This window comes from Drosophila arizonae, chromosome 3 (genome assembly GCF_054131065.1).
Source record: "Drosophila arizonae isolate 15081-1271.41 chromosome 3, UAZ_ARI_1.0, whole genome shotgun sequence".
NCBI lineage: Eukaryota > Metazoa > Arthropoda > Insecta > Diptera > Drosophilidae > Drosophila > Drosophila arizonae.
In genome coordinates this window covers 10073583-10100455 of record NC_142923.1, presented here as the reverse complement: position 1 = coordinate 10100455, position 26873 = coordinate 10073583, and the positions used below count along the sequence as shown (strand labels likewise).

Genomic DNA, 26873 nt, shown 5'->3' with positions numbered 1-26873 from the left:
CTCTACAGTTGCGCTCTCATAACGAAACTCTCTCGACTCGGACTTCAGTTTGATTTTTGTAGCTGGACGAAGCAGTTGAACTGGCGGCAGCAGGTTGCGCGTGGTGTTGAAAAAAAACTCATATACACTCACCGTCACCGTCACACGAACGCTGAATTCGCTCTCTCACAAGCGCACACACTCTCAGTCGCAGTGCCAGCTCAGTCGCGATCGCAATAGCAACGACTGCGCGGTCCCATTGGAACTCTGGCGATTGTAGCTGTCGCAGTCGAAGTCGCAATCGCAGTGTGTGCGTTTCGTTAAGCGTTTTTCGCCTCGCTTCGGTCTCATTACGTTACGTTTCGATTTTGGGGTTTTGAGATTCGGATTTAGTTTCGGATTCGTATTCGGATTCAAATTGAGATTCAAAGTGTAACGTTGAATTACAAGCGCTAGTGCTCAAATCCATTGTGTTTTTTTGTGTGTGGTGTGTTTTGCTTGCATTTTGGGCAGCGACAAAAATTCTTTGCAACGACTCCCAACAAGTTGCTGCTGGTCAAAACAAATAGCCACACAGAAAGTTGCGACCCAGCAACAACAGCAACTACAACTACAACGGCAACAACGACAACCAAGCAAACGGCATTCTTTCGCGCAACAACAAAAAGCAGTTGCTAAAGAGAGGACAGCACTAATACAAACATACAAGCATTATAAACGCCAGCTCGCTCGCTCTCTCTCTCTCTCTCTCTCTCGTTCAGTCGTGCTTGTTCTCTTTTTATATTGTCATATACGTTTGTTCTGTATATGTATGTGTTTATGTGTGGAGCTGCAGCGACCGTTTGATTAAATCGTACTATCCCCAACCTCCGCGGCCCCTCTCTATTGTTGCCTGATCGCGTCGAGCGCCCACACAAACGCCAGTGAGAGAGAGCGCGTGAGACGCGAGCCGTCCATTGGAATGCGGCCCGCTGTTGCCGTCTTCGTTGACTGCGCAGCCGCAGCGTTTTGTTAGTGTTTGACGAAGAGGTCAGCAAGAGCTTTCGGGCAGCAGCAGCAGCACCAGCAGAAACAAAAACAACGATAATTCAAAAACAACAATACAATTTACTGTTATTTTAACATCGCGCAGCAAACGGCGTTAATCGATTCTCAGTGCAAAAAGAAAAACAAAAAAAGTTCGTTAAAAAAAGTAAAAGATATTGTGAATAGAAAACACCCAGCGACACTCAGTATTTGGATTACGCGCTTAAGGCGCCCATCTTTGTCCCCTCCCTGACAACAAAATCGAAAACAAAATGCCGTCCACTGCAGCGGCCTACGACGGCAGTGCATAAGGTAAGCAGAGGAGACAAAAATCCCTAAATTGAGGGACGTTTTTCTCTTTTACTGTTTGTTGGAGTGTTTTCGATCGGGGAATTTCTATGGAATTTTAATTGCACTAGTCGACGAGGCAGCAACAATAACAATAATGCAAAATGTCTTATCTGCACCATAAAACTCGCCAATGGTTCGCAAAAGTTTTCAAAGTTCACACGTCCCCTCACTTATTGTGCAATTAACCACATAGCACCAAATCTGAGGGGAGTGGCAACGGCGAACGGGGTAAATAGCAGGTGTCGTAAATAGCTACAGACATACATACATACACATATACCAACATGTACATGCATGGGGATTTATGTCTCTTTATGCGGGTACCGGGAATACCAAGCCCAACAACAACATGGGAGAGGCAATTAAAAAATGGCGACCACTGAAATCGAGCAGCTGATTTGCCCACAACAATTAAATGGAAATGGGAGCTGCAGGCACAAGCAGGCGACTAATTGAGCGTGCGCTACCAGGGGCTAAGCTTAAGTGTGTTGACAGTGTTGCCACTTAAAAAAAAAGCCAAAACAATGTAAATAGCTGTCAGGGAAGGTAACAAATGTAGCTACAATTTAAAGAGTTGAACTTATTTTCTATTAGTTAAGTTTTATTAAACTACAAATACGCCGGCAATATTAGTTAAATTGGGATAAAATATTATAAATATCTGATTTATTCATAAAAAATATAGAAAATATTTGATTTGAATTATTTAGCTTGAAAATATTAAGATACTAATCCTAATCGCTATATTAGAAAGCCTTATTAGACTGGAAAAAAGCGACAGACGACAGCACTACTTGGAGTGGTAGGGGGCGCACTTTATACATAACTGATACTTGTGGTGTTGTATTGCGGCACAAGTTGCAAAATGATAAACAAATGAGCAGCAACACACGTTAAACGCTAAAAAGAAAAACGGTAATCGTTAAACGTTAAACGATTTGCCACCGCAGAGATTCGATACCGATACACAATTGTTTATCGGTCTACCTATGTATCTGTTTGTGTTGTCTTGTGTTTTGTTTTGTTGTCGTAGTTGGTTTTGATGTTTACTATGTTTTTCTCTCCATTTTTATTTATTTTACGGTTACGACGACTGACAGCGCAGTGGGCGGCTGTCGAATGAGATGAGGAGGGGTGAGTGAAGGGAGGGGTATATGAATGCTTGACCTTAGGCAACAACAACAAAAAACAATAGCAATTGATAATACTAAAATGCCGAAAACAAAAATTCCTGCACGCGTGCACATTGAATAAAACAAAAACAAAAAAAAACAAAAAATTAAAAAATAAATATGCTTTAAAGCAATTGAAATGTACAACAAATTAAATATTGAATGACAAAGCTGAATAGAAGAAGAAGAAGAAAACGAAGAGGAAGCAGTACTGGCAGATATGATCGCTTACCCTGAAGCCGGGCTCAGCTATTTGGCAGGCAGCAGCTCTAGCAGCGCGGCGAACAGCATAATTTATGCACACACACACACACAGACATGTACATAGAAACGTAAGACACAAATTGTTTCGCACGCCTTTTAATTTAGCATGCGTCGCACGTTGCTGCCGCTGTCGACGTTGACGTTGACGTTGGTCGACCGCTTGTTCTCATTATAGAGCAACCTCGCCTAGGTGTAACTGTGATTATGCTTACGCCCCTGTATTTGTTGCTAATGCTGCTCTTTGACATTTTTTTCTTCCACTCTGTGGTATGCTCCTTCTCTCCTCTCTCTTTCTCCGATAATGTACATGTAATGATAGTATTTGGGAATATTTTTCATGGCATTTTGCTAATAATACGAGGTTTTAAAAGGGAAATTCTCTCATTGATTCCAGTAATTAGCCTTTGATGGATATTTTAATGCGATCAACAACATTCCACATCCACAACTAGCCTTAGGGTGTGCCAATATAAGGCCATGTGCATGTTTATGCGCTGGCACGTCTGATTTCTTTACTATTTTATTTATTTTTTATTTTATTATTATCATTATTTCGTATTATTATTATTATTATTATTATTATTTTTTTTTTGATTAGCACAGGGACAATTTACGCATGCGCATATCGAACACATTAAAAATTTGTTTGGCATAACTGTCATGGCTAACAACAACAACAAAACCAACAGCAACAGCGACAGCAAAAACAATTGAATCAACAACTCAGCAAATTTGCCGCATTGTGTTTTTGTTTGGTTTTCTGCCCACATTCGGTTTTGTATTTGCTAAGAAAACGCCAAGTTATTTATTTGACAACAACTGGCTTCATAATCGGCATAATAATTTTAGAAATGTGCCTCGCCCGCAGCTCGGTCAATCAGAGCTACACCAAGTCTCTGCACCCCTCTTCCCTTTCTGATATTCACCTTTCAATTATCATGAAATGTACGTATAGCCTAGGCCACGCCCCGCTTTATAGCGCACTTGCCATGACGCGCATCCGCTGGCCAAATATATACAAACAAATACATATGTTTGTATTGTATGTGCCTAACAACGGTTCCGATTGAGCGTGTGAAAATGCCATCGCACTAAACTATTTCCTCCATTGACGCCAACTGTCGAATGTCCGCGATCGGCGATCAGCGAATGCCAATTTGCCGTTTGTCGTAATTAAAAAAAAAAAAAAAAAAAAAATAGAAAAAAGAAAAAAGCCAGACACACGTTTTTAGACGCGTCAATGCGAGCCGCCGCGCAGCCAACTCATGAGCTAAAAATTCCACGTCAAACGTCGTCATTCATTAGCTGAGGCTCCAGCTTCAGCGCCAGCCCCAGCCTCAGCATCGGCTTCAGCTCTAGCTCCAGCTTTGGCTTAAGTTCGCTGGCGAGCAACACTTTCAATAGAATCAACACGAATCCAGTTTTAACAGTCTCTTGGCATCGAAAATCGCACCACTCTTAGAATAACTCTAGCTATGCATGTGCGTGGCTGTGTGTTTGTGTGTTTACGTGTGTGTATTTGGGCTTAGAAACGCTTAGGTATAGATAAAGTATATTAACTATGTTAACAGCAATGTTATTAAAATTACCTTTCAAATAATAATAATGAAATTATATACAAATATAGGTGGAGAGAAAGAGAACGAGAGAGAGAGAGAGAGAGAGAGAGTGAAAGAATGTGAGAGACAGATACCTAGGATACATTTTTGTACACAAGAAAAAAAAATCGTTGAGATTCTAAAATATCTCTTTTATTAAATAATACGCTTTTATAGAATATAATAAGATATCTTAATATATAAATATACTTTACATTCTCATGTATTATTTTTGGAAATGTGTAAGAAATACTTTGATACTAAATCTTCCTTTAAATTCTGCTGCGATATATTTAAATTCAATATATTCATTTATCTACATAACAATTTATAATATATATTAGTGAATATTTCATTATATATTTGAAATTTTTATACCCTGAACCCATTTTCAATGGGAAATCAGGGTATAATGGTTTTGTTGAAATGTATGTAACAGGGAGAAGGAGGCGTGGCAGACCCCACAAAGTATATATATTCTTGATCAGGGCGACGAGCTGAGTTGATTTGGCCCTGTCCGTCTGTCTGTCCGTCTGTCCGTCTGTCCGTCTGTCCGTCCGTCCGTCTGTCCGTCTGTCCGTCTGTCCGTCTGTCCGTATGTATGAACGCGTCGATTTCAGAAGATATAAGAGCTAGAGACTTCAAATTTTTTTTAAAATGTCCGTAATTATAGCGCGCATATCAAGTTTATCATTAAAAATCGATAACTCATCCCGATCTTTTTTTATCGATAAAAAACCTTATCGAAACCCAGTTATAAAATTATATCTTCTACACCTTTATAGCTAGAGTCTCCAAATTTTTAATGTATGCTTATATGCAATTTATACAATTTCGGTTTTTGTTAAAATTAACCCCCACCCTTAAATTCACCCCCTCACCCTCACTTTTGTAAAAAGCGTATTTCAAATACTAGAGACTTGTGCTTTGGCAATCGGCAATGCATATCCATGTTATAATCATAATCTGAAAGTTTCATGAAGATCGTGCGTCCACAACAAAAGTTATTAAACAATTAAGTTCTCATAGTAAGCGCTCACTGCCGCCCATGCGTGTATATGCTTGTGTGTGTATATGTATGTAATTGTTTGTGTATGTGTGTGTATGTATGCCCATGTGTGCGTGCGTGTGTGTGTGTGTGTGTGTGTGTGTGTGCGTGTTTCTTGTGTAAGCTGAAAGTCGCGAAAAATTATTGAAATAGCTATTACTCCAAGGGTTCAGGGGATCTCGTAGTCGAGTAGTCTCGACTAGAGCTTTCTTACTTGTTTTAAATTAGCATAATTGAGACATGATTTAACGATTTCTCAAGATGCCGATGAAAAGATTTACCTCTGTTTACTAAAAATCAATCAATATGTAAAGGTTAAATTAGCTAATTTAAATATACCCATCTCTTTTATAACCCATAAATTGTCATATGTTTGTATATTTGTGCTATATTATGTTATTATCATTTTTGTCTGTATATATATTTTAAGATTGCATAGCAATGCTATAATATTTTGCAGGGTATATACTCATCGTTTAGTCGATGTCACTTTTAATTTTTCATCACATTTGAGGCTTTATGATATTTCAAATATTTATTGAACATTTGTGCACACTCAAAGGCAGTTGTGCATTCCATAGCCAATTTCAAAATGAAATCCATACAGATAGCTGCAAATACACATACATATATGTATACATATATATGTATGTATGTATGTATGCGTGTATATGTTTATTTATATTTTCTGATTCGTTAAGCGTTGCCAACAAACGGTTTGCACATGCGGCTTAAGCATTTATCAAAGTGTTGCCCCAGCCCGCTACAAAATCGCCAACTCGATTGACAAACACATACACAAATACACACGCCCCGAATGAGCTCACTGCAATGGCATGCAGTTGACACAGCCCCGGATTGGAGCTGGGTGCCAAGCAGCAGCAGCTGCTGTGGCAGGGTATTCAGTTCAACTGCTGTCGCTGCACAACGTGTCGTATGCGCAACATTTCGTTTTGTTTTGCTCTATTCGTTTTGCATTGTTATTCCACCAAAATGTGGCGCCATCCCGTTCTGTCTTTCTGCTCTATCTAATTCGCTTTAAATATACATATATAAATTTTAAATATTTATTACCTTTGTTTAATTGTTATTTAGCGTGCGGCTCTTCGTCTCTTTTAATTGACCTGGCACGCCCTGCCGCTACCAATGCTGTTTACTATTTTAATTAACATTTCTTTATCTGCTTCTCCTTGCAATTGTTGTTGTTGTTGTCTTTTGCCTGCTCTCGTTATAGCCCTGGAATGCGGATAATTTGCCATGATTGAGATTCTAAAATGCTTTTCATTTGTTTGCATTTAAAATTAAGAAAACACATTCTACCACTTAGCTTGGCTATATCTATAGCTCTTACCTCTCTCGCTCTTCCATCTTTCAATTTCTCTCTCTCTCTCTCTCTCTTTCGCTCTGCTGTGAGTCACTTGAATAGACTTCAACCTGCTCGCCTACTGGCTTATTTAATGCTAACAATGATAATTGTTGCTGCCATCATTATATAATGCCCACACACACATATGCATATATATATATATATATAGATATATTATTGATATATGTATATACCTATGTCAGTATGAAAAGGGGGCCCGCACTTATGCATATCTGAGATCTTAAATGTGCTGTAGTTAATATTAATTAAATAACGAGCGTTCCGGCTTGGCTGCTTAGTCAAAAGCTTTTGCATAATTAGTTTAGTAGTTTATGGTATGGTAGAAGCTATGAGAAAATAAGAGCTATGCAAAACTTGTTATTAATATTATTGCAATCTCTGTAAACCATGAATGTCTTTGGGTTGTTTATCCAGAGTTTCTGAACAAGTTAACAGCTTCAGTATAAATTATTTATTTTTATTAAGTTGTTCCATATTTCGCATTTTAATTATCTCTTAATACATTTACTAAAAACCTGCTTTAAGATTAAATTTAGTCTATTCCCAAGCTTTTATATAATTTTAAGAAATATTTATAAGTTAACAAATATGTTTCTCTAAAATATATCAATACCAAAAATGCAAAATATTTAAATATCTTCTGGAGTTCCCTTTGCTCTCTGCTATTTGTTAAGCAATTTCAGCTTTCTGTTTCTGTTTCTTTTTTTTTTTTTTTTGCTTTTTATTTTGGCTTCGGTCCGGTTTCTGAATCTATTTCTGTATCACTCACGTTGCATGAAAATCGGCTTAGATATAATTGATTTTCAAAAGTATTTTTTTATTTGTGTGTGTGTGTGTGTGTGTCTGTATAGTGTCTGCGTGTATATTTCTTCATATTTATTTTGTGGAATATATGGATGTCTAGAGTGGACTCATATACATATTCTTGGTTTCTAATTTATGTCAAATGCGAGCTTTGATTGATGATCAGCAGCAGCAGCGGTGTCCATTTTGGATTGGTCTTCACATTGGGGCAACTGGAAATGCCAAAGAGGGGGCAGACCAACAAAAGGGGAGACTCGATCATAATAATAAGTCAGGGCGGTTCCGCATGAATTGTGGCCAACAGCAGCAGCAGCAGTCAGAGTCACAGCCAGTGCCTGGATTTGTATATATGTACATACATACATACCTATATAAGTGTATAGATATAGTCTCGCTTAAAACTCTCTCAACTTGACTCTGAATAAATTTATGGAACGTTGAAATTTATTAGACAGCTGCGGTGCGCACAGAAATGCGCCAATATTGAAATTTATGCGGCCACGGCGAGACGCTACCAGTGACCATCTATATAAGACATGGATACAAATACGTATATATGAATATCTACATATATACATACATATCTACAGACATTTGGAGGCTAGTCCATAAGTTGATTTGATTCGATTTGATTTTAATTTATGCATAAAATGCTTTTCTTTCATCACGAGGCGAGCTTGAGTATGCCGCTCTCAATGTGAGTGTGTGTGTGTATGGAACTTTCTTTAACTGAATTTTAATAATTTTATGCGCAACGCACGCACGCACGGCCGCCTAATCAAGTTTGTCGCCTAAGTCTTTCGTTATTGATTGGTGAAATTGTTGCCAGCCACAAAAAAAAAAAAAATATTTATATATATACTAACAAAATAACAACAACAAATTGTGTAGCCCCTCTGCCGCCCAAAACTTCAGTCCACATGAAGTTGTCTAAAAAGCGGCGCCATCTGTCTAAATTCCAGCGCTTCATTTTCAAGCCACGCAGCAATCAGCAAAAGCCTTGAGACATTTACAAAAGTTCACAAACAGAAAAAATATGTAAAAAATTTGAATTTTTTATTGAATGAGTAAAAATGAGAACGGTTGAAAAAGAGATTATTTTTTATTTTTATTTTTATTTTTTAATGTAATACATTTTGATTCTGTATTGAATTTACGTGAAATGATAAAAATTAAATAATAAACTGTTTTTAATTATGAAACATCTTTTAATATTACAAGTATATATTAAACTTAAGTAAATTGAAATCAATTTTGGGAAATTATTTTTAAAAATGCATATGAATAATTTCCTATCCTGTCATTATAATTCGATGTTCGGCTATGTTACAGAGGCTTACACAATTGAGAACTTTTTTGTTGTTTACTTCTGTTCAATCTCATCCTTAGAGAAAAAATTAAATTGAGCGTTTTGGACTTTAAAAGATATTCTCAGATAATTCTGTCAAATATTATTTATTTAATTCAGATATATATAAGTTTAATCTGAAACAATTATTGATGTTACATCGAGTATTTGTCCTCAACTTGTCTAATTTTTTGTCTCTTTCACAATTCATTGCAGCAGCAACGTATTTCGAACGCGCGCGCTGTATACGGAAAATGATGCAGCATGCGAGCATTTTGCACCGTCAGCGCGCCCCTGGAAGTATGCGCGTCCTCAGCCGAGCAACTGTCACCCGGCTCCCGATTTCTGGCACTGAGGTAAGTTCAAAACTTTATATACATACATATATATATATATTTATATATAAATATTTCATTTTGGTTTCCTGTGCAGACTTCTTGGCCAACAACAGCCGAAAACCCTTTACTTCCTAGTCGATGCAAAGAGTCGCGTCCGAGAGGTTTATACACAGACATGTCTGCACTTTGCCACGCAGGGCATGCAGGACACCGAGCTGTTCGGTCTGGCCGTTCTCATAGGTGAGTCAAGTGTGGACTGTAATATGATATGGGGGAGGTGCTGGGAGTGGCTGGCATGCAACATGCGTATGCAGCATAACGAATTGGGTTTGTGGAACGCCCTAAAACATTCAACTCTGCCGAACACTTGGCAACTGGGCAACTGGGCAGCTGCTGCTGCTGCTGCTGTTGCTGTTGCTGTTGCTGGATAGTCATGGCATGCGATAAGGCATGAAAAATACAACTAATAAACATAAACCAGTCTTTTTAAAAGCTGCTCATCATCATCAGCAGACGCAGCAGCAGCAGCGGCGGCGGCAGAGGCAGCAACAGCAGTAGCAGTGGCAGCCTCTTTGCTTGGTCACAAACTCAATACCCAGTAGAAATGTTAGTAAAAGGGTACCATTAGCCAGTGTGCAAGCGTGCAACAGATGATGGTCATCTGACTAGGGTAACATTTATCGATAGCGAACTATCGATAATATTTTCTATATCTTTGTTATATTTACTGAAACACACACGGTTTACAGAGTATCAACTAGTCGTTCAGCATTCAAATAGTTTACTTTTATTTTACGTTTTTTTTTGCTGCTACAGCAATGCCGAAACACATAAAAATACTAACAGCAAAAGCAACAACAACAATAACAGCAGCAGCAGCAAAATGGCACATAAAACGAACAAAAAACGCTGCAAAAAATAACAACGAGAAGATGAGGAGGAGTAAAGGGGGGTCAAAGCAGAAGGTGGAGGGGGTACGAGGCAGGAGGAGGAGCAGGGCAGCCAGGAACGCGTCGCCGTCGATGGCGAACAAACAATTTCAGGCAACGGCCAACAGAAGACACAAGACACAAGACGCGTGTTCAGTAATTCAGGTAGCCGTCGCGCGTTGCATTAACACAAACGAATCGACGACGACGACGGAGAAGATGCGGCCCCAGCGGAGCCAACACACGGGCAATTCAGGCAACAACAATTGCAATAACAACAGCAGCAACAACAACGGAACGCAGGAACAGCCAGCCAAGAGGCAGCAACATCCAAGCCTGGCTGGTAGGCGAGTGGCTTTGGCAGCAGCAAAGAGACGTCTTTGGCAATGGCCTCAGATATACATATATACGTATACATATATAAATATATATATGTGTGTATATACATATATGCGTCCTCCATAAACACACACACACACACAGAATCTTGTCGGAGAAAACTTAAACTGCGAATGCGTTTACAGAACTCTAGAATTTTGGAAATAGCAAGAATATGAATACATTACATAAATGATGAAGAGTTACATTATGAAATATTTTATTTCAAGATATATATAAAATATTGATCTATATATACTCTATATAAATGAAACTTCTAATAGTGCAGCACTACTATATTTTTATGAATTGTGCTCAATCTCTATGCAATATATAAAAATATTTGGAAGTCAATTAAGTTAGTTAATAAGGATATCTATAACATATACAGATTCCATCCTCTCATCCCATATGCAATTATTTCAAATGCGTGGCAAACAGATTCAATTGGCAAACCTTTCCTTTGCAACAGTTAGGGTATACGAAAAAAGTTAAGAAAAAAGAATGAAAAAGAATGCGAGGAGCACAAGACGTAAATTTCGTATCTGGTCGCGAGCAGTTGGGCATCACTTTCAAGGAGGCGGTTGAGGCTGAATCTGAGGCTGAGGCAGTGAGGCAGTGGCTGTGCAAGCGGCTTGGGGTAAGGCGAAGAACTTGCCACAACATCTTCAGCGAAAAAGAATTTGGTATGCAGTTGGGGGCATGCCAGCAACAACAACAAGAACGAACGCGTCGTCAGACGTTGCCACATGGACTGATGCTGCAGCGAGGAAAAAGGAGTGCACAGGCAATAAGAATGAGAAGAGGAGGAGAGCAGCAGCTAAAGAATCCTCAGTTCGGCCTTAGCCTTAGCTTCAGCTATGAAATTGGATGTTTGAATTTTGCGTTACCTCGCAAGGATTTTTGCCAATATCACAGTCAGCATTTTGACTCTGTGTGTGTGTGTATGTGTGTGCATGACTGGCATGCGGCTGTTGTTGTTGTTGCTGCTGCGCCTGCGTCCATTGCCATCGCATACTTTCGAGCATTTCACGCCGCGCTCTTTCACTGCACCAAAATTGCCTTTAGTGGCAGTTGTTGCTGTTGTTGTTGCTATTGCTGTTGCTGCTGCCTTGACTCTGTTGCTGTTGTTGTTTTATAGATAGTATTTGCCAGTTTAGCTTTTGGCCAAAACTGCATTGCACACAAAATGTTCAAACACCGCTAAAAATGTGGCTCACTATTTGTTGGCCAGGTTCGTTGCTTAAGTCTTTTGTATTAGAGGACACACAGCGGATGCTGCATGCCAGCAACAGTTGCCGCGGATGCTGCCTCTGCTTTTGTTGTTGTGGCCCTTTTTAGGCGCTGTCCATTCAGTGTCTGCTGCTGCTGCTGTTGCTGCTGCTGTCGCCAATGAATTTCAATTTTATGGCCACGCAGCCGTCAATAAATTTCATCTTTATGCAAATTTTTGTCGCTGCTCAGCTTTAAGTGTGTGCAGCTTGTCTCCTAGCCAGCCATCCGCAGTGCTCTGCTCTGGCTGGCAATTTGGCAACATTGTCACAGAGAGTTGCAGCTGCAGCAGCAACAGTTGCTTGCTGACCGCGTCTGGCTGCTGCTGCTGCTGTTGTTGTTAAGTGGTCAACACAATGGGCGTTTATTTTTTATTTTTTCGGCCTTCTGCAGCTTCCACTTTTACGCCTGCTGCTGTTGCGGCTGCTTTCCAATGCTGTTTAGCGTGCTCCTTGAGCTGTTGCTGTTGGTATTGCTGCTGCATTTAAGGCCAAATGTGGAATAGTTTCTTTTGCTTTGAGTAATCAACACCCTTTCATTGTTTTTCTCCTGATCTAGTTTCAGTTTCTCTTGCCAATATCTCTGGTTTTCCCTTAGCTTTGCCACCTGCTGCATACGTCTGGAATTTGTTAGTATCTGCTCTTCCTACTGTCATTTCTGCTGTAGCTTTGTATGTTTCTTCACCGTATATTCCTTGATGCAGCTGTTCTATTTTTGTCTAGTTTTTTACCTGTTGCTGCTTCCTGAGGATTCTGTTGCTCCTACGCTGCTGCAACTCCTTCAGTTGTAGCTGCTGCTGGTGTTATTTTTAGCTGTCGCATTGCTTGGATTCCAGTGCCGCATTCCTTTGCATGCTGCATGTTGTTATTGCTGTTGTTGCTGCTGCTGCTGCTGCTGTAATCTGTAGACCAGCATTTTCTTTTCCATTTAATGTTAATGGCTCATAATCATTATTATATGGCGTTGGCTTGTTCATCTTCGTCTTCGCGGGCTCTGCGGCCCCTGTCACGCCCCCTTAGTGTGCTGCTGCCGCTGTTGCTGTGACGACCGGCCTTGCAGCCACATGCTGCCTGCCCTGGCCGCAGCCTCAACCCAAGCTGCGTGCATCTGATAACATCGGAAATTAAAATTCTTTTGGTTTTATGTTGTTTCGTTCTCTTTTTGTTGTTACTGCTGTTGTTGTTATTGTCTTCCTCTCAGCCTGTTTCCATACACACACACACACACACATAGACTGTTTTTTTTTTTTGGGTTATTTTGTTGCTGGTTCGGGTTATTATGGCTATGGCTGGCTATGGCGTGCCTACTCAAAACCTTTGGCATATAAATCTGAAGAATGCTTCGGCGACGGCTGCTGCAGCTGTCTCTTTGCTCTGGACAACGGTCTCTGCGGCTCAGCCCAGCTCAGCTCAGGCACAGTCCAGCCCAAGAGTCGAGCTCGAATTCTACTCTTGCTGTTATAGATACCCTTACACAGGCGGAATACCGATTTTGTAATGAATAATGTAACAGAAGTCTTTATAACTATAGCAATTAGTTGAATATTTGTTGAAATTTATGATTTTTATCCATTTTGCAGTATATAAAATGGACTTATATCGACTGAGATTACCATAATAGATTACCATATTATTATATAATATATAGATATTTGAGCTTTGTGCTTCTCTAAAATGCTTTAATAGTTATTAAATAGTTTAGACAGTTTTGTATTGAACCAGTCGAAGAACATAGTAGATCTGATCTTATATTGCCACTATTTATTTTTTAATATTTAATCTAATTTAATAATACTATTTTATGCTCTATGCCTTATGCTCATTTATAAGAACAGATCTGTCTATGCCTCTATATATTCACAAGGGTATATAGTATTCGTTTGGCCGCACCTAACTGTTTTAGCTTGTTGTTGTAAAATTCCTGAATCTCTCTAGCTCACTCACTCCCCTCCGCCTCCCCCTGTCTCTATCTCACACACTGTTAGTCTTTAGGCCACTTGATGAGTGTTGCCTGTTGCCTGCCTGTTGCTGCCGGAATCCCAACGCATTCGAGTCTGTAATTTGTGTTGCATGTGTTTCAAATTGAAGATTTATTTAGCCTGCCCCATCCACCGCTTACCCCTACTCACCGTGTGTTTGTGTGTGTGTGAGATTGTGTGCGTGCGTGTTAATTGTAAGCGCTGTGGAATGCGTTGGAAAATATGTTAATTATTAGGCTTTTTGCCGCTGGCCCAAAATGCCCAGCGTCAGGCTTGCAACAGCGGGTTGCACGTTGCACGTTGCATGTTGCGTGCTATGGGCTGCTTTGTGGCCAGCATTGAAGGCTTCACACCTGCTTAGAGGAAGAAACAGCAGCAGCAGCAGTCGAGAGCACAGCCATCCATCAGCTCCTGATCTGCAACTGTTGAGGTGAAATTTGAATGCGCTGCGTTTGCGTTTGGGCTCAGATTTTTTTTTGTTTCGTGAAGAAAAGAAATCGCTGAAGACTTTGACTTTGAGTTGGTCTTGCTTTTTTTTTTTTCATTTTATTTAATTTTTTATTTTTATTTTTATTTAATTTTTTTTTGTTTTTTGACTTGGGTTTCAGCTGCCACAACGCAACGTTGCGCCGCGCTCTTACCTGTCCGCTCTGTCCGTTCGTCTCGCTTAGCCCGTTTCTACCTGTTTTTTTCTTCTTCTTTACTTTTTTTCATTTCGAGCTGCGTTTTGGGCTTGGGTCTCTTCGGTATGCGACTCGCTGCGACTTTAACTTGGTCTGCGTCTTTGACTTGGACTTGGACTCCGTTGGGGTCTCATCGTCGTCGTCGTTGTCGTCATTGATAGGCACTTATTCGGACGCTGATGATTATTATGATATTGTTGCTGCTGCTGCGGCTGCTGCTGCTGTTGCTGTTGCTTGTGTGCCCACATATTTCCATTCCATCTTTTTTTAGCTCATTCTTGTTTATACCCAATGCATACCCTAGAATACTGTGCAAGTTCTAGCACTACATAGAACTGCCCTATTCATGAATTTATGAATCCATTTGTATGCAATTTAATAATAGTAATATACACATATTGTATACAAATCAGAAATGCAAAGTTTTTAAACATAAACATTATTGATACCTAATCTGAGAGAGGAAAAGTCTTTTGATACAGGGTATCGCTTAGCCAGTAATAATTGAGCCGAGCACTCCCATATATTTTTTATGCTGCTGCTCATAATTATTATTTTTCATCTTCTGCTGTTGCTGCTGATGCGGCTGCTGTTGCTGTTGCTTCATTTCGTATGCAGGAATTCCAATTTTTCGTTCGATGATGAAGTGTGTGTTGATTTTGTTTTTCAAGCATGCAACCGACATTCGACAACAGCAACAGCAACAACAATAAAAACAAGAAGAGCAGCAGCAACAGCAACACAGCAGGCACATCGATTCTCGAGCACGCGGCATGCCCTTGGGCCAAGTTACCGAGTCGAGTCGAGTCCCCGAACTCGAATTCGGACTTGTGCGCACTGAATACGCTGGACGACAACAGGCTGACAACCTGACATGGACGTGGTCGTGGACGTAGACGTGGACGTGTCGTCATCGGCCCAGTTGACGTCAATGGGCCGCTTGTTTGCTGGCTGACAAAAAACTGACAAGAGTTGCGAGCAAGGGACTTGCTGGCGGGGCTCTTGGCTCTTGGCTTTTGGCTCTTCGTCGAGCTAAAGAATTTGTGCTGCTGGCAGCGCAGAAAGTTCATTTAAAATTTCGATTAGTCGAACTGAATGAATGCGACCTTGGCGTCAGGACTTCCGACAAAACTAACAAATGTTGCATTCTAACTTGGCCCAAGTATGTATTGCTGGCATGAATTCGACAGATTTCTGGTTAAACAAGATATACGTGTGCCTCCTTGGAAATGTATTTCCTAGCTGAAGGAATGCACGGATTAGTAAAGATTTTAGTATAGATTATCTAGAATTCGTTATGGAATAAAGTATACTATGAGTCGAACATATTAGATGCATACTTGAAGTATGTAGGCAAAAGATTTGCCAAGATCCAAGAATTTTTAAACTTATCTTCTGATTCTTGCTTCTGTGGAGATAAGAAATTTATTCATCGAGATCACAATAAATTACAAATTGCTTACGAAAATCTCCTCTTTTTTTTTTTGCAGATGGCGAGTACATGTTTGCAGATCCGGAGAGCAAGCTCTCCAAATACGGCCCGAAGAGCTGGCGTTCCTCGCACACGCACGTAAGTAGAACGGACCGAAGAAATCTTGAGCACATCTTTAAGCGTATCTGTATTGTTTCTAGGGTCTGGATGCCAATGGACGTCCTCTCCTGGAGCTACACTTTCGCGTGCAGTTCTACATCGAGAGCCCGTTCATGCTGAAAGACGAGACGTCCAGGCACAATTACTATCTGCAGCTGCGCCACAATGTGCTGCAGCGTGAGCTGCCGCGCGACCATGCTGATCAGGCGCTGGTCATGCTTGCCGGCTACGCGCTGCAGGCGGATCTGGGCGATGCGCCCACCATAGCAGCGGCAGCTGTAGAAGCTAACACAACGACAACAGCAGCAGGAACAGCAACAACGACAACGACGACAACAACAGCAACAGCAACAAGCACTAAAAATCCAACTACAATCCATCAAAGCAAGGAGGAAACACACGAGGAGCAGGCGGCAACAGCTGGCACATCGCGCAACGGCAGATCCACGGGCATGACCACAACGCTGCCCAAGATACGTAAGCGCTTGAGCAGCTACAATGAGCGCATGCTGCGTCTGTCCACCTACGTGACCTCCACCAGTCAGGCGGCTGCCAAGCGAGAAGCGGCACCGGCTTGCCCAGTGCCCTGCAGCAGCTCGACGGATTACTTTCGCATGGAGGACTATTTGCCGGCCACACTGCACACGGACTGGGCGAAGAGCGAGCTGCGCGCCTGCCATCGGGAGCACAAGGGTCTGGGCCAAGCTGAGGCGGAACTGATGTACATACAGCAGGCGTGCAGTCTGCACGAGACAATCAATGCGCACACGTTCCGCATGCGGCTGGCGAAGAGCGAGGCGGGCGTGGGCAGTGCCTGGTTCGTCATCTATGCCAAGGGCATCAAGATTCTGGGCAGTGGTGCGGGAGCGGAGCCGGCAACCTTTCTGTGGCCGCACATAACGAAATTGTCGTTCGAACGCAAGAAGTTCGAGATTCGGTCCGGGGAGAGTCGCATTACGCTCTACGCAGCGTCGGATGAGAAGAACAAGCTGTTGCTGACTCTCTGCAAGGATACGCATCAGTGGAGCATGAAGTTGGCCGCGCGCCTGAAGGAGGTGGGCAAGCGCGAGGAGGAGGAAGCGGAGTCGCAATGCCTGCACGCCAGCTACGCCTGCTCGCGCAGTCTGATGTTGCCCTACAAGAGCAAGAACGAGCAACGCATCTCGGTCATCTCGAGCACCAGCTCGAACACCACCTCGGGCATTGTCAGCGATCGTGTGCACTCCGAGGATGAGCTGGAGATTATGATAAATACGCCGCCAGCCCCGATCGCTGCACCATCCACAGAGAGTCTGGCACTGGCGCATCTGCTGGACAGACCCAGTGTGAGCCGGCAGACGTCGTCGGTGGGTCAGATGTCGCTCAAGGACTTGGAGGAGCAGCTGGCTGCGCTGAGCGTAAGCGTAAGCGTGCGACCCACAGAGGTCCTCGCCAGCAACAATGCTGGCAGCCAACGGACAACCACGACGAGCAACAGCATCAGCATCAGCACCGCCAACGATTCCTCGACCACGACCACAGATTCGCCCAATTCGCAGCATAACATTGGCTCGCAGTGCTCATCGACGTGCAGTACTGTGGTGGTAACAACACCACCGGCACCACCAGTGCATTCCACATCCTCCAGCCTGGAGTTGGGCTTCAGTCACACGGCGCAGAACTCCGCCTTGAGTGAGTCGAATCCCGACGATTTCCTGGCGGCATCCGTGCGCGATGACAGCGAGAGCGTCTCGGGCGTATCCGGTGTGTACACACTGGCCCACGGCATGGCACCACCCACAGAGACGTCTGGAGTTTACACCATGCACAGCAGCGAGCTGACCGGCCAATTCTCTGAGCTGGCCGAGTCCGAGAAGAGCTCACACTATGGCATCTTCCAGCCAGCTAAGGGCGAGAGCAGCCATGCGGCCAGCGACTCGGTGGACGGCGGTGCTGGGGCCGGCATTGGCGTCGGTGGTGTCTCGGCCAAAAAGTGCAACGAGTTCCGTTTACGCTCCGACTCCAACATCAGCACCAGCAGCTCGTTTCGCGGCGATGGCAGCGATCCCACGGACAACAAGCATACGCTGCTGTCGGCCGAGGAGCTAACCAATCTGATTGTGGGCCGTGGCACCTACCCCAGCCGCAAGACTGTGTCCAGCAGCCTACACTCGGACTGCGATTATGTGACGCTGCCGCTGGCGGGTGGGGAGTCCAATGATGCACAGGTGCAGCCACCTGCACCACCGCCATATAGTGCCAGGCATGAGAAGACCGGACTGTGTGGACCGCCGGTGGGGCCACCGCCGCCTGTACCGCCCATGCCCAAGCCAGTGAGCATGCCGATGGTCAACCCAGAGCCAACAGCTGCGCCTGCACCACCACCACCAACATCAGTGGCAGCGGTGGTAGCAAAAGCTGCAGCAGCAGCAGTTCCTGCCACGCCACCGCCACCACCACCACCGGCTGCGCCGCTGCGTCGACGTGATCCGCCTCCCTATCCCACATCAATGAAACCTCGACCCACCTCGCTCATCTCGATGGCCTCCTCGGCAGCGCCGGCGCCCAGTGCCGCCGAATCAATGAGCTCACTGAAATCAGAGGAGATTACGGCACGCTTTATCACCACCCGGCCACAGATAAGCATCCTCAAGGCGCACACCAGCCTGCTCCCCGACGGTGCCAAGCCCAGCTATGCTGCACCCACGCACTATTCATCGGCTGCCTCGTCGAGTGGATCTGTGTGCAGCCATCAGCTGTCGCAGCAATCGCTGCACAATTCCAATTATGCTGGCGGCTCGCAGGCATCGCTGCATCATCAGCACCACTCTCACCATCAGCTCCACTCGCACCATCAACACCACCACCAACAGCAGCAGCAGCAGCAGCAGCTCTCGCATCATCGTCATTCCGGCTCGGCTGCGATTGGCATACCCATAGTTCCTTACGGGCTGCACCACAAGAGCACCGCCTCGCTGCACCACCAGCAGGCGCCGCCGCAGCAGGCGTGCGTGCTGTTGCCAGTGATAAAGCCGCGCCAGTTTCTGCCGCCACCGCCGCCCAGTTTGCCGCGCCAGCCGCCACCGCCGCCGCCGCCCACGCATCCCCATCATCTGGCCGGGCTCTACAGCAGCCAGCTGGCGGCGCGTAACCAGCTGGAGCTGTACCAGCAACAAATGTACAGCGATGTCGACTACGTCATCTATCCCATACAGGATCCGGCCGTTAGCCAGCAGGAGTATCTGGATGCCAAGCAGAGCTCCCTGCTGGCCGCCATGGCGCAGGCGCCGGCACCGCCGCATCATCCACCCTACCTGGCCTACTCCGCCGGCTGGGACACCTGCAAGGGCCATGCCATTTATCGCAGTACGCCGTATTTGCCGCTGGCACTGTCCACGCACTCGCGCTACGCCTCCACACAGAATCTGTCGGACACGTACGTGCAGCTGCCCGGTGCCGGCTACTCGCCGCTCTACTCCCCATCGATGGCCAGCATGTGCAGCTCGTATGAGCCACCGCCACCACCACCGTTGCTTCCGACCGCGCTTGCTGCGGCCGCAGCGGCAAACGCCTCCAGCTTCTTTGCACGATCACGATCAGATGATAATATTCTGAATTCGCTCGACTCGATGCCGAGGCCCAAGGTGAAGCGTTTGCCGCCACCGCCGCCGCCGCCGTACGTCAATCGGCACAAGAAACCGCCGATGCCGGCGCCCAGCGAACAGCCGCCGCCAAGTAAGTTTCTTTTTATAAATTTAGTAATTTGATTGGCAATCAATCTTTAACCAATTCCATTTCTTTGGTCTTTGCAGTTCCCTCAAAGCCAAATCCCAATACCAGCATGAGCGTGTTGCCGCCACGCAAGCCGCTCACGCTCAATCCGCATCAATCCAACAGTCCGCTGATCAAGACATCCAGCGGCGCCCAGTGGGCGGGTGAGCGACCACGACCCGATCTGAGTCTGGGCTTGAATCGTGGCAATAGCAACAGCATATTGGCACAGCTCCAAGCCTCCATTGCCGCTAGCAGCCAATCGCAGTCGGCCAATGCCAATTCGGCTAATCCGCTGGATATTGCACTGCTGCGCGAGAAGAGCAAACATCTGGATCTGCCGCTCATCTCGGCGCTGTGCAACGATCGCTCGCTGCTCAAGCAGACCAAGGTCATAGTCAATCCGAAGAACGCCAAGCAATCGACGAGTGCCACAGCGTGTACTAATGTCGTCACGACCGCTGTGGCAACCACTGCGGCGCCCACTGCAACCACCTCGACTGGTTGTGGTGTGGGACATCATAGCGCCAGCAAGTCCTTGGCTCCGACACCGGCCATGAATGGCAATACGGCCACTTCCACAACTGGCACACTGACCAAGGGACGCAAGAGCGCAACGATCAGTCATCGACATCCGCAGGACAAGCTGCCGCCGCTGCCCGTCCAGCTGGCGGAAGCCAACAACTATGTCATGGATCCAGCGGTGGTTATGAAGCACCACAAAAGCTAAAACTCGCAGTCACAAACCCAAACGCAAACGCAAACGCGATCGCAGACCTAAGCATCGAAACAACAATAAGAACACACAAATAGGCAGAGCAGCCCACTCAATTCTCTAGTTAAGGATGTGAATGTGGTTGGTTGGTATTTGTGGTGGTGGTGTTGGTGGGTCAGCGCAGTCCAGCTGAGAATTTGCATAGGTCGCGAATTGAATTGGTTGATCACAGTGTGTTGGCGGCTGGAAAGTAGACTCGAACACCAGGTTTTAACTAGGCCCGCTTCCACAGGACAACAATCGATAGACATTTCAACAGCCAGTACAACAGTTACGGACAACGTAACAAAAGCAAATAGAAACAAAACAAAAACAAAACAAAACGAACCTCAAATACGCATTCAAATAGCACACACAGAACCCAGTCTAGTCAATTTAGGTATGGGAAAACTGAATATAGAATGACAGAACTAGAAACACAAAACAGGAATCTTAAAAGACAAGAAACAACAATCGTGAGAAATGGAAGCAACAATACTCAAGTATAAAATACGAACTACTTAATTTACTAAAACTATAAAAGGAAAAAAAAAAATTAAAAATAAAAAAAAAACTTTTTTTATAAAATACTTAGACTAGATTAGCTAGTTAGTAATCGACTCTCAGTATCTGAGGGTCGCTTAATAAGCACTTGAATATATAGGCCCAGATGCGATTACTTAAAACTAAAACGCTGAAAGAAAGAACTAACTACTTCCGCCCAAAACAACTGTGATTGATATTATTTTTTATTAATTTAACTTACTTTACAACAAATGAAAATAACCAATTACAAATAGTCAACAAAGAGAAGAAAAACGCACAAAAACTATGCAAATTTTTAGTATGTAGAGACAAGAACTCGCATTTAAAGAGAGCGCCCCCAATACACTAACACACACACAACCCACTTACTTATACTTATACACACACACATACACATTTATGCATACTGCCGAATGGAAGCACAGGCGAAACAATGACCGAGGCTGACGAAAGAGAGCATTCTCTCTTGTGAGAGCAAAGATAAGAATTTTACGCTCTCGAGAGCAGCTACTTTACTCTCCTGAGGGTATTATCAACTTTCTCTCTCCGTCTTTGTCACGCTCATTGATTTCGCCTGTTTTGCTGAACTAAAGAATTTGTTTTTGATTTATCTTAAATCGAGTGCGCGCCCTCGTAATGCCATTTATCAAATAATTGCCTAGGCCTTGCCCCACCGTTTGTTTTATTATTTTAATATTTGAATATTGAATTTAGCGAGTGAGCGTTGACGCTTCTGTTTTAATTATTATTTTTATTTTGATTATGATTTTGAATTTTAAGTTGATGATTTTGATGCATATTCATATTCATATTATGTTTATATTAACCCCTGTGTGTATGAGTGTGTGTGTTACATGTTTTAGTGTATGCGTGTGCGATAGTGTGTGTGCTGGCTGTTGTCACAAATATTTGCGTAGGTTTTTCTCGACTAAAAGCCTATGGCTAAATGATTAGGTGGCACAGTTAAGAACAACACACACGCACACACATACATGCACGCACACACACACACACACACCTTTTGCAGCTATATGTTATCAAAATCGGCCATATAGTATAGAGCTATAGAAAAACGCTGCGATTCCAATCAAGTTTTTCTTATGGAATCTAGCAATATATCCTGGCAACTGTATATGTATATATATATGCAGCAGTCAGTGCCAAAATAGTAGTAACTATCTATACGTGTATGTGTACTATATATATATAAATACATATATATGAATAATAAAAATCATGATTTAAACATCTTGTTTCTTATTGTAAATGTAAGCTGTACATAAATGTGATTTATTTGTTTTGTTTTGTTTTTTTTTTTTTTTAATTCACAAATCGTAGCTTCAAATAGACACAACAGGAATGCTAAAGCAATTACATAACATTTGGATGGGTAAAATGTGAGTAAAGGTAATACATTACAAAATCTATGTATATTGATTGCACTTAAAATTAGGGTGTGTATATCACAAATGCTGCATATAGCACATATATACATCGGCGTCCATTAGATGCCGTCGTCAACTATTAACAAACTTAGGCAAACGATGAACTAGTAAAGTTAACAAGTGTCTGTGTGTGTTTCTTTATGTGTATGTGTGTCCTGGCACAATTTGGCTAGAGTTTGGTTAGTTAAATAACTACTTTCAATTGGTCAACATGTCCTCATCGTCAACGGGCCGACGTACCCACCTCTTGGTTAACGTCAATGCGATTCCAGTGACCAAAAAGAGGCCACCAAAAACAATGCAGGCAATGCCAAAGTAGACGCCATAGTCCGACAAGTTAATGGCCAGCTAAAAGAAAACAAAATATGATTCAAAGCTTTGGCAGGTCTTTGTATTTGGGTCACTCACCTTAGCCCTGGAGGCCAGCTCGGGACTGAGCTGGGCGTACTGATCGAACCAAAACATTGGCATCAATACCTTCTGAATGCCACGATAGATGCTGAGCAATAGAAAGTAGGGAAATAAATATATAAGGTATATATAGAGTATATCCCAGCTGTGTTATGCTCTGTTCAAGCTCTTGCCAATTACAATCAGATTTGAACAAAGCATAAACTGCAATATGATAATGGAAAACATACTCGTAATCATCATCGGGCTCCAGCATCATGTTGATCTGGATGCGACCATGCACCTGGACAGGCACGCCCGTGGTTGGCTCTACGGCCATAACGAACTCGTGCTTTGCTTTATCCGGCTTTAGACCGCTGACAGCATTCAAATACGACTTGTCAGCCAAATAGAAATGCGGGAATGATGAATAGATTGGTGCTTTGTCGCGACATTCCTTGCACTCGACCACACCCGTTTTAGGGCACTCCTCCATGCGTGGATCACAGAAGCAGGCCTGATTGGGATAGTTCTCGCCGGAGTCTAGAGTCTCCTCAGTGCCCACCCAACGTGTTGCAGTAAGGCCATACATCTCCAGGGTTCCCTGTGGCCGCAGATTCATGAAGCGACACGCATCGGTGGCAAATATGGTAATCTCATCCCGGATGTTCATCTTTGGTGGAAATAGATCACCCGTGGTACCGTTGACAATGCCGCAAGGCAACTTATAGAACCCTGTTTCGCCTCTCCCATTCCAGTGGGTCAGGCGACCCATATTTGAGATGTCATCGGTGCCCGTGTGTATGGTAAATAGACCATCGTATTCCAGCGAGCCGTTTCGATCCGCTAGCCAGCCGAATCGCTTATACGGTATGTGAATCTTTGAGGTGTTGAATAGATTCAGGAAGTCCGTAAGATCATCCTGATAGCCATCGAATATCCATTCGTGCAAGGGCTTTGTGGTGTATAAAGTGCCGCCCTCATGGTTCATCATAAAGTTAACAATCTTTTTCACAATCTTCTTCGAGTGACGCATCTCATCGGCTACAGTGGCGGTTATGGCATGCGCCGCCGTAATCATGTCATTCAGTGTGCCGTTGGACTGCTTCTCATCAAAGAACCAGGTGCGACGCTCATAATACGCTACAGTTGCATTGTCGAAAAAGGTGTAGTTCTCTTTTTTATGCTTCTCGAGAAAGACATATGGGCCCATTTCGTTGAAGTGCGGCTTGATGTTCGGATTACGTATGTCCTGGGGATTGGTCCAGTTAAACATATAGAATTTCAGGTATATAGGTATGGGAGCCTCCAGCCAGCTGTCGTATGTGTCGGTGCCTGGCTCCAGTTTCAAGCCCTAAAAATGGAGGAGTTCTTAAGATGGTCATCACAATAGGAGATTCCTTTAACTTACACTCTCGACCAGATTGTCCGCCAAATTGGGCCAGAGCACGACCAGGAGTATGCCCAGCACGGCAAAAACAGAGCCGATGCCAAAGACCCAGCTTTTGCGCTGCGTTTCGCCACAGCACTCACAACACATGATGATAGAAGGGGAGTATAAAAAACTGTAGTTGCTGTTAAAGTTAGAGCATCTGCAAGTAGAGGGAAATAAAATACAGAAACTATTGTATAATCATTAGTTCACTGAAGCTAATCGTGAAAATAAAGATTTTAATACGCTTTTTATGGCCGCAATTGCCCAGGTGCCCCCAGCTGAGTGGCATGGGTCTAATATTAAACTTAAATACATTCGACACTTGTCGGCTTATCAAGAGTTTTCGATACGCAGTATTATTAAATGGCAGATATCATATCTGCTAATGGGCATATCCGTCCTACAGATTAGCCGCGTGCAAGACCTCTCGAGTGCTCATGCACCAGAGTTTCCAATATATTTGTAGGGCTTCTGGGATTGCGTGCTAAAATTAGATGGTTCTTTTAACCACTTACGTAGTACCAGTCGATCCGCCGACTCGAGCCCACAAACGCACGCTTTCACAGGCGACCAACGACTGTGGCTCGAGTACTTGATGTTTGCTTATTTGAATGAACCATTTCATAGATTAATCAGCGACTAATCCTTATCTGAAGTGCATGAGCTACTTAGGCATGCAATTGATAGTGCTTTGTGGTATACAGTCCAATAATATAATATATGACTGAAATTCCAAATTTGATTCGGTCTTAGCGCTAGTCTGTATGAGGGAAGCGTGAAATGCGGGTTCTATATAAAAACTTTACTAAAAAGTATATGCGTGATTTGTAGAAGAATTATATAGCCAATAAGGCATCAATAATAAATACATTAGTTGAACAGGGTCTACGATATCTCCTTTCTGATGAAAAGGGCGTGTTTCTTAATATGTTTACATGAATATTGACCGCTGTTAAGGTCTAGTTTACCCATTGCTTAGGCTTATCTTATTTATAGCTGCGATAAGATAGTCTATATAAAACAAGTGGTTGATTAGAATTTTGTTTTGACATCGGAGCAATAACTACATATTTTTAGATACAGATATAGATAGTCTAACAGCTGTATATAGAAATAAGTTAACAGCTAACACGCTTTTATATACATAGATAAGTTTACAGCTTATCCAGTGCAGTCTACTGTGAACGAACTCTTGAAATTCTGATATTTGATTAAGAAAAAAGCTTTAATAATAATAATAAAAACAAAAGTTAATAAATGATAAGGCTTGGTTACCCCCAGCTTAAGATTGTTGCTGATAAAGTTAACAAAAGAAAAACAAAAGTCCATTATTGTAGCATTCACTGTATGTGCAGCATAATTCATCGACATTCATTGAATCAAGTGACTCAATCTCTAAATATGTATATGTAAGTAATAAATAGCATTTACAGTTCTTTGTTTTATATTTACTATACTGCTTGGGCATTGCTGATAATGCAATGTTTGGAAAACTAAAGAAAATATTTTTGATAAGAATGCAGCTCATGTTACACTCAGAACTTCTACTTTAGCCGGTGATTCACTTAGACTTTTAGTTGGCAAAGTGCACAGTTAGTTACTGAGATTACAACAGCTCATTAAAATGCAGTTATTACTCACTACTTTTATTGTTGATCTATTCAAATGGCTCTCGCTCTCTGTCTCTCTCTCTCTCTCTCTGTCTTCTCCTCTCCTTCTTTGCTTCGTCTTCGGTTAGTTGTTGACACTAATTGTTAACCTTGAGCATAACACAAGGCCTTATACCTTTGCTTGGTTTTACAATTTTCTTGAATTTAGCCACCGAAAGCAAACTCAATTGTATTTAAAGAAGTTTTATAAACATTGAACTTTTCGAGAGTTAAAGCAACTGACAGCAACAGTTAACCAAGCCTAACTGTTTGTCTGTTTTCTTTAAATAACAATAAACACTTGCGCTTGGCGTTTCACAAATTTGTTACTAAAGTGCGCCACTAACCAACACTGCCATTAGAGATGGGTATTTTCATATATATATTCGCGCTTTTGTGATTAATGTAAAACAGCTTTGCGTGAAAACACCTGAAACAATAGAGTTTACAATTGAATATTTACATATGTATTTTCAATATTTCTACAGCTGCCAAATTGCGACGCAAACACATATTTTTTCTATGTACTTGAATGAATGAAATTGTTAAATTGAAAGCCGTTAAGACGGAATTGTGTACCCAGTAGGCAATGACAAAATTGTATATATTTCTAATTTTTTAAAAGGTAATTGTGATTTATTGTTTAGCAATATTTTTAAATTTTAATACTTGCTTAAATATCGATAATTGGTGTCCGAGTGCTTTCAGTGTTACCGCTCTAGAGTAAAAATACTAGAAATACAAACAGCTGGTATAAG

The 26873-nt window shown here is 42.9% G+C and overlaps 2 protein-coding genes and 1 long non-coding RNA gene across 4 annotated transcripts; 1 reads left to right on the top strand and 2 right to left on the bottom strand.

The window, feature by feature from the left end:
• Nucleotides 1-68: 68 nt before the first annotated feature.
• ex (FERM domain containing expanded) lies at nucleotides 69-22912 on the top strand. Its single transcript, XM_018002633.2, has 6 exons — nucleotides 69-1317; nucleotides 9194-9333; nucleotides 9410-9555; nucleotides 16046-16125; nucleotides 16188-19860; nucleotides 19938-22912. Exons 2-6 carry the CDS (start codon nucleotides 9242-9244, stop codon nucleotides 20624-20626), a joined length of 4680 nt encoding a protein of 1559 aa, XP_017858122.1. The 5' UTR covers nucleotides 69-1317; nucleotides 9194-9241; the 3' UTR covers nucleotides 20627-22912.
• LOC149269649 (uncharacterized) lies at nucleotides 5708-6890 on the bottom strand. Its single transcript, XR_016269189.1, has 3 exons — nucleotides 6790-6890; nucleotides 6513-6674; nucleotides 5708-6457 (listed from the first exon to the last, which is right to left on the bottom strand). It is a non-coding gene; the product is annotated as an uncharacterized LOC149269649 (long non-coding RNA).
• crq (croquemort) lies at nucleotides 22447-26442 on the bottom strand. 2 transcript variants are annotated; one of them, XM_018002640.2, is made up of 5 exons: nucleotides 26108-26442; nucleotides 24443-24623; nucleotides 23283-24385; nucleotides 23050-23140; nucleotides 22447-22989 (listed from the first exon to the last, which is right to left on the bottom strand). In XM_018002640.2, exons 2-5 carry the CDS (start codon nucleotides 24569-24571, stop codon nucleotides 22840-22842), a joined length of 1473 nt encoding a protein of 490 aa, XP_017858129.1. In that variant the 5' UTR covers nucleotides 24572-24623; nucleotides 26108-26442; the 3' UTR covers nucleotides 22447-22839. The 2 variants fall into 2 exon arrangements, with proteins under 2 accessions (XP_017858129.1, XP_089320674.1); XM_089464548.1 differs by lacking the exon at nucleotides 26108-26442 and adding an exon at nucleotides 24982-25226.
• Nucleotides 26443-26873: the final 431 nt, after the last annotated feature.

Coding starts and splice junctions, on each gene's coding strand:
- ex (XM_018002633.2), top strand. CDS start 9,242: ATGCGAGCATTTTGCACCGTCAGCGCGCCCCTGGAAGTATGCGCGTCC. Junction 9,334..9,409: donor TCCCGATTTCTGGCACTGAG/GTAAGTTCAAAA, acceptor TTTCCTGTGCAG/ACTTCTTGGCCAACAACAGC. Junction 9,556..16,045: donor CGGTCTGGCCGTTCTCATAG/GTGAGTCAAGTG, acceptor TTTTTTTTGCAG/ATGGCGAGTACATGTTTGCA.
- crq (XM_089464548.1), bottom strand. CDS start 25,091: ATGAAATGGTTCATTCAAATAAGCAAACATCAAGTACTCGAGCCACAG. Junction 24,624..24,981: donor GGCGGATCGACTGGTACTAC/GTAAGTGGTTAA, acceptor CTCTACTTGCAG/ATGCTCTAACTTTAACAGCA. Junction 24,386..24,442: donor CGGACAATCTGGTCGAGAGT/GTAAGTTAAAGG, acceptor CTCCATTTTTAG/GGCTTGAAACTGGAGCCAGG.